Genomic DNA, 7,510 nt, shown 5'->3' with positions numbered 1-7,510 from the left:
TCAACACAGACTGACTTCATTCACTTCCTCCACTGTTGAATGCTAACTAACTAGCAGACACTGTGCAGAAAAATTGATGTCATTCAAAACTCCGCCTCCTGTTTGCTGATTGGCCCAGATAAAATAAACTACAAGCAGACACTGCACAGTAAATCGATGTTCTGTTCTCTGATTGGCCCGGAGGAAAATTCTTCTGAAGAAATCCTTGTCTATGGGAGAAGTCCCAGATGGAGCAGTGAAGAGAAACGAATTGAGCGGAACTGCGTAGGAAAGCAAGGGCCAGGCTAAATAAAAGTAAAAGTAAGAGAGTTTTACTCACTGCTGAGTTGTGGTGAGTAGCTGCCTTTTTGAATTTATTCCAGTTTAAATTTACCACTCGTAAGTGGGAAATTCCCAGTACCAACAGGCCACAGCAAAGGCAGTCGTCAAAAATTCAGCCAAATGGAGATTTTACATGACAACTTTGTCTGGCTAGTTTTGAACCCTGTGCAGCCCCAGCTAGTGGTGGGATGTTGGATGCAGGCCTTGAGTTTGACGTGCATGCTTTAGAAAATTCATTTATACCTACACATATATAGGATAGCTGTTTAGGTTTCCTGCTAAGCTAAGCCAAGCTTAGCTAACTGATTTAGCTTAGCATAMAGACTAAACAGTCTCAAGCTAAAAATAACCTGCCTTAATATGTAAAGGAAATCTGACATTCTTTAATATTGGTTACCTGTATGTTTTTTTATTACTATTATTAACAGGCACCAATGACAAAAGCAAGGAAACGGAACCATTAGAAGGAAAATAATCATTGGGGGAGGGGGGGGGGTGTTGTGATTGCAGAGTCGTTATGCACTCTAATGAAACAAAGCAGTGGAGAGCCTCCATCTCGGCTGTAGCCGTTATCATCGCCCTTCAGAGAATATAAAAAGGAAAACACTTCAGCAGCGGGCTAATTAAAACCAGAGAGGTCTGGATGAGGAGGCCAAACAACCCACACAGGTGGCGAGCACATCCGTGTGTGTGTGCTGCACAGCGTCATGTTTATGCATGTCTTTGCAAGAGAGTGAGGAAGCAATTCATATTTTTTTCTTCTTCTTATTATTATTATTATTGTGTATTGTGTGTGTGTGTGTGTCAGAGAAATGTGACTGTTAGAGAAGCTCTCCATTCATTTTAATGGCTCCAGCCTCCACTCGGTGCTGCTGTCAGGGAGGACCAGGCTTTCATCTGACAGGACCCAGCTCAAATAGGCCATCAGTGCTCCATAATTAGTTCAAATGTCGAAGTCGGTGAATAATTGATGACTGTGATTTGGGGGGGAGAGACATTTCACCAACAGATTTTTTTTTTCTTTTAGCTGTTTTCTTTTTAAAGGACATCTGGTGCTGTGAGGTTCCCACAGAGACACGAGTCTCTGGTGTCGGGGCCACGAGAGGATGAGACAAACTGGGCCGGYAAAGAGAATAATTAGAGTAAAACTGTCTTGTTTTTCCACTCRGAACAGCTGGCCTAAAGGAATGCCAAAAAATGGACACCTTTGCGGTATTTGAACCTAAAAATAAAAAAATGTAAACCAACGCCATAATTTATTCTCCTGCCTATCATTAGATCTAATTGCAGTAGCAGGGTATAATAGCAGCTCGGGCCCAGTTACCCCCCACACCCCCACTATCCGGTTCTGTCTCAGGTACTTAGAGGGGTTTCCATCAGCTCCTGATTTTTCAAGAGAGACCTCTCAGACAGAAATGACAATGGACTTTCAATGGCTTATAATTATGCCACTTTCCTCGCACAATTTCCCGGGCGTCATTTGCATTCAGACTTGTACGGGTTTAAAGTGTACCACATGCTGCCCTTTCTGATCGGCTGAAATTACCAAGTGCTGGAACACTTCCGGCAATTTCTTCAAGTTATCGGAATCTGATAATTAGATGGATCAAATTCAAAAGGTTTTTCTCTTTTGTTGTTGTTGTTCTGCATGAGCTTGTTGGTGTTCTAAGAGGCAGCTCGGGTTTAAACCATAAAATCCAGCGTGGAGTTTTATTCAACATCTTGTTTCCTTGAAAAATTCCTTCAGAAGCAGAAAAAGGATGCTGCTGTTTTTCCTTTTTCTGGCCCAGAAATGCAAAGGTAATACTGCCATCTGGTGGCCAAGAAGCAGTGTTGTAGTGTGGAGAGAGCATCTTCATTTACAACCACAAAAAGATCAGCTGAACATCAAATTCAAATAGGGAAATTGGATTTAAATCACCAATTATCTTGAAATTAACTACCTGTGTGGCTAAAGGAAGATTTTATTTGTGTGTGGGATCTGCTTTGTGCCGCTTTAACTCATAATTAGAGGRTTGGATGGTGTTTCTCCCGTTCAGATGGCTCCTAATTCTGGGATTTGTCGCTCACAMAAGCAGCTCTGCCTCGCCTGTGGATTTTTCTCCGAGCAGTAGGCGTCTCTCGTTTGTTTCGAGAGGCTGCTGAAAATAAATCACTGCCCTCCCCTCCAAGTATGCGCGAAACGTCCAGATGGTCGAGTTTTCACCGACGTCCCCCTGCTGAATTTCCCCCATTGTCTTCTGCGCTAAAATTAGAAAGTAATACTTGGTGAAAACRCTGCGTCTGCTCAGATGGCACTGGTTAATTATCAGGAACTGGATTTATGTGCCGCCCACGAGTGAACCGTTCAGGCTGCGTGGTGGGAGAAGGATGGAGTCCAAAGCGAAACCTGAAAACCCAAATGAGAGGACAAATTCTTGGTTTTGCGAGAACCGAGTAAGAAATGGATTTCCAATCATGTCTTATTGGTGACGGCAACAAAACTACAAACCACTTCAGTATTAATAAGGCCCAAATGATGTAACTCTGTATGCAGTAACAACCCATGTACAACATGTACAAATGTGCGGTACACTTGGTTTTGATGAGAATGGTCTTTGGCAGCATTTGACAAATGATCGCTTTATCTTCAAACGCAGAGAAGGCTTAAATTAAATGAGGAAGAAATCCAATGTTTTGAGGCTCGGATTAAACCATCTGTACGATTCTTTTCATTCCCATGTACATTCAAAGCTAAGTTAGGAGTTTGGACTGTTGTTACTCTTCATTTATTTAAACCCAGTAGTCAGTCAAGGCCTTTTGAAGTGTTTTGGGTAGATTTCATGACCTGTAAGTGAGACTAGTTACTGAACACTGATAATGCAAAAATCTATGCCATCTGAGCAGCATTGATAGACTAAATGTCCTATATGGATAATTTTTTAAACTTTATTATTGTAACATCAATAAAGGTGTTACTATACCCCTACTCCAGTTTGTCTTGGTGAAGCTCTCAATCTACTTGTCTATGTTCCAATCTCCACCTGGGATAAGGGGTATGGCTCACGAACCGAAGGAACAAGATCCTGGTTACAAGCAGCTGCTTCATTAACCAAGAGGGAGCTTGGAGTAATGTCTGAGGAGTACAGTAGAGACCCTGGATCAGATCCAGAACTCCCTGGAGGGATTTAATATACCCACTCTCACCTGGAACACCTTGTAAGCCCGCAGAAAGAGCTGGAGAGTGTCATTGGGAAGAGGGATAGGTTTTGTTTCCTCCGTGACCCAACCATGGATAAGCAAAACAAAAAAATATGTATAGATTTACCATTTGCCAAAGGATAGCATGCTYTGCAAGAAAATGGTTCATTCTCTTGAGGCGTCAAGAACAAAGGTCGTTCTGGTGCAACATTTCATACTTCAAAGCGGAAAAATGTTTGCTCTCGTCGGCATCAACCATTTACTTAAAATTTCTGACCAAACACACTGTACTTATTACAAGTTTGAAGAACTGTTGAAYGTCAGAAATGTGAGAAAATTACTTTACTGATTGTGGAGAACGTAGCAGCCTTTAGGGATTGGGGTGACTTTAGCAAGAACTGCAGATCTTTGAGTTTATTCAGTACAAATAGTCAAAACCTACCAAACTTGGTCTAATAAAAATGCTTCCTGAAAGCAGTGGCAGGATTGTAGATGACCAGCGTTGAATGGAAACCTGTAAGAAAGGCTGACCAAGTGAACGAAAACCTGAAAACCAAAGCAATGAGGGAAAATGCAGTTTAAGCCCGGGATCTTCAATGTGTGATATGCACTGTTGGCAAATTTTACCTTACAAAAGGATAACAAAATGAGTCAAGCAAATCAATTGATGCTCGTGTTATTTTATTTATTTTTTTAAATTTTTGAAATGAATTTCACTATTTTCATTTAWCTCTGCAACCCAGGACAGACTCAAATACTGTTCTTTCATCATTCAGTTTCTTTGTGACTTGGCTCGACCACCCAAATCTTCTGCAACAATATTTTGTATCCATAGCAATCCTCTGCCACAGTTTCCAAAAGTATGGCCTAGTTTAGGGTCTAGATGGAGAAAATGGTCCACTGTTTGGGGAACCCCAACACTGAACGATCTTCAACGTCACTATATATTTTTCAAGACTATTATCTGTAGAGTAACAAGATTTTTAAAGAACATAAAATGACCATAGAGTAAAAAAATCCCTTTTGTATAATTTATTTGAGCTTCTGGTACACAAATCAGGGGTACGATCATCAAATCAATCAATGTCCACTTTGGATCTCGTATTACAACAGAATAGTTTGGACTGGATGCAACAGTTTAACTTCTGAACTAGTCCTATATACACAGTTTTAGAAATCAYTTTTCTGTTTGTAGATAACATTTATTATACTGAACAGTAAAATTGACTAAGAACAATCACAAGACTTTTTTTTTCGAGCAATTTAGCCTGCAATGTCTTGGATGCACTTCCACAGCAGTTTTAAACTTGGTCTGTAGTTCGATAATGAGTCTGCGATATAGGTTTTGAGCGCGGCCCTTTTGGACCATTTAACAGCAAATGGAGTTACATTTGTTGCAAACTAGCAATGTACTCTGGAAAAATCCAACTTCGCAATAGGAAGATATTGTTTTTTTTTTAATCCTAAAAAAAAGTTTTAAGACCTGAGATGATTTTTCTTTTCAAATAAAACGAACAGTTAAAATAATAAAAGCAGTGTCTTCCTTTCTGTGACTTAACAACATGCACATTAAAATCTGTCACCCTTTTTTTGTTTTAACATCCTAACTGCAATAAAACGCCTCAAACACRTTTAGTGTTGCAAAGTAGGAGTACACGGCTCTGGATTTCACAAGAATCATCAAGAAATCAGTGTGTGGACAAGACCGAGGGTGAAGCGGAATTCAGATAACTTAAGACAAATAAATTCAYTTTTAAACTTTATAAAACATGGTAATACCTTATCTCAGACAGCTCTGAGGGGCTCAGAGTTACAAGTTCATTCCTTGGGCACTTAGTAAAGAGTCCAGCATGTCAAAGGTGTTTTTGTAATCGGTGTGTTGGCCGTTGGACATCAGCATCCCGTTCGTTCCGTCGTGGAGCTCCATCATCCTCTGGCCCACGTCAGACGAGTAGTGGGCCGAGCCCAGGCCTCCTTTGGAGGACCTGCTGCTCTTAGACGAGTGGTGGTGGTTGTCAGAGTGCTGTCTCTTGCGGGATGAGCTGGATGAACTCCCGTTGTTGCAGTGGCTGCTGGGAGCTCGAACGGAAAAGGAGGCATTGTCCACGGCCCCTCTGCCATGTCCGCTGAGGGAATACGAGTGTTTGGCGTGGCGGTGGCCACTGTGCTCTTTGTGCTTGTCTTTGCCGGACGTTTCAGACGAAACTTTAATCCGCATTTTGAACTCCTCGCCGGCGGCGGAGCCGTTCTCTACGTAGGAAGGTGCGTGTCGGGGCTTTTTGGAGCTGGCCTTCTCCCTCCTGCCCTCACCAGACTGAGCTGCCTGCTGCGGCTGAGAGCGTTTCCTGTGGTGGTGGGACGCCACAGTGGGGGCCGCGTACACGTCCGTGTTGAGCTCCTCCTTCACCCCGTTCTGCAAGGCCAGCTCTGCTGCGTGTTTCTCCCTGTACTTTTCTAGAGTCAGGACTTTCTGCGATCGTGAAAAAGCTGCTGCGTTTGCACCAACTTGCTGGTGTTCAGCGCCGGAGCCCGCCGCAGCTTTGTGTTTGTGTTTGACCAGTGTGAAGTCTGAGGGGGGCGGCTGGGAGAACTGGTCGTAGCTACAAGACTTGGACTGTTCACTGAGAGGCTGGTACAAGCCGTATGGGCCCGTGATGGCAGACATTTCTGTGGAGTCTGATGTGGAGGTGGAGGGGAAGAAGGAGTTGGTGACACCAGGAAGACCTTCTAAAGACGTCCCCTGGAAGGCACTCTCCACAGTCGCGCCTTCGCTCTTTGGTTTCTTAGCTGCTTGAATCGCCTACAAAATAAAAGGTGAGAACATTTTATCAAAAAACGTTGTAGACGGCCAACAAAATCCTCTGAATGAAGTTAGTACCTCACTGGGCTGCGATTGTTGACGACTCAAATGGTAAATTTTCAGTTACAGTCTCACTAAATTCTGTTTTTGCAGCCATGTTGATCATATTTTAATGTGTACAGCTGTGTTGTGTTGGTTCACCTCAACGTCTGCCTCCATGTTCATGACTTAATCAACACTTTGTTAATGGGTTCAGAGCAGTTCAATAATGATAGTTATTGGTGATTTTTAGACCTGGTCAGAAGATTTTCTGTGAAAAGGAGAGCTCCCATGTAGGTCTATAACAGGGACACAAACACTCCCACCTTGACGGTTTGGAGTTACCAGTGAACCTAACATGCATGGTTTTGGTCTTCTCTTGAACCAACAGTAACTAAATCGAGGGTTTAAGATGAGTCAGAGACTCATAACATGTTCAACTTAAAGCAGCATGACTAATTAGAGGAAATTTAAGAAACCAACATTTTGGAGATTGATTCAAAACAACGCCCATCTAGCTAAAAATCTGCTGACTAGTCAGTCTCAGCCCAGTGAGATTGTGACTTGAGCAAAACTAAAAAAAAAAAGCCTCCAACTCTGTGCTTTATCTTGGGTTGAGAAAAAAATTAGACAAAATGTCCTAAACCGTACCCTCCAGTTCCGGATCCTCTTCAGCTTACTGGGCGTCCTCTCCAGAATCTGAAGAAACTCGTGGGTTAGCTCTGAAAGCAACAACCACCACATTTACTGTAGACTCGTTCAGAAGACAACAACCATGAGCGCAGTTTACTAAAAGACATGATTTAAGGTCCTACCATCTAGCAGCTGGAGTGTCACGGTGCGGTCCACGTACTCCCACCAGTGTTTCCCGTCTGTGGACACGGGGATCTCCCAGTTGGACCATTTACAGGCCAGGTGGATGCAGACACATGCAACAATGGTGGGCCTGTACTGCAGGCAGAAGGTGGTGAGGTGCAAACTGCAATGACACGACACGACAAAGATGTATCATTCTGTTCACCACTTTCTGACTTTTATGTTAACACAGAGCAGTTCACATAACAGGACTAATTTAGTACACAAAACCTTACCTCTAGAGTTGCACCACATTAGAAAACTCGTGTTTGTTTTGACATTTTTACTAAAGAGACACACACACACACACACACA

At 42.7% G+C, this 7,510-nt stretch overlaps 1 protein-coding gene across 2 annotated transcripts in view; it reads right to left on the bottom strand.

Moving 5' to 3' along the window:
- Window positions 1-4,165: 4,165 nt before the first annotated feature.
- The window catches only part of LOC106519130 (cyclin-T2), a 12,412-nt gene continuing 9,067 nt past the window's right edge, over window positions 4,166-7,510 (bottom strand). The window contains exons 7-9 of one of the 2 annotated variants that reach the window (XM_014010672.1): window positions 7,156-7,319; window positions 6,992-7,062; window positions 4,166-6,301 (exon numbers count right to left, since the gene is read on the bottom strand). In XM_014010672.1, the coding sequence (XP_013866126.1) occupies window positions 5,312-6,301; window positions 6,992-7,062; window positions 7,156-7,319 (1,225 nt within the window). In that variant the 3' untranslated portion in view covers window positions 4,166-5,311. Of the gene's footprint in view, window positions 6,302-6,991; window positions 7,063-7,155; window positions 7,320-7,510 lie in introns of those variants that run through there. The other variant, XR_001310403.1, reaches the window with a different exon arrangement.

Source organism: Austrofundulus limnaeus, unplaced genomic scaffold (assembly GCF_001266775.1).
Source record: "Austrofundulus limnaeus strain Quisiro unplaced genomic scaffold, Austrofundulus_limnaeus-1.0 Scaffold72, whole genome shotgun sequence".
NCBI lineage: Eukaryota > Metazoa > Chordata > Actinopteri > Cyprinodontiformes > Rivulidae > Austrofundulus > Austrofundulus limnaeus.
The sequence above is the reverse complement of the archived record's forward strand: the minus strand, read 5'-3'. Positions and strand labels throughout refer to the sequence as shown.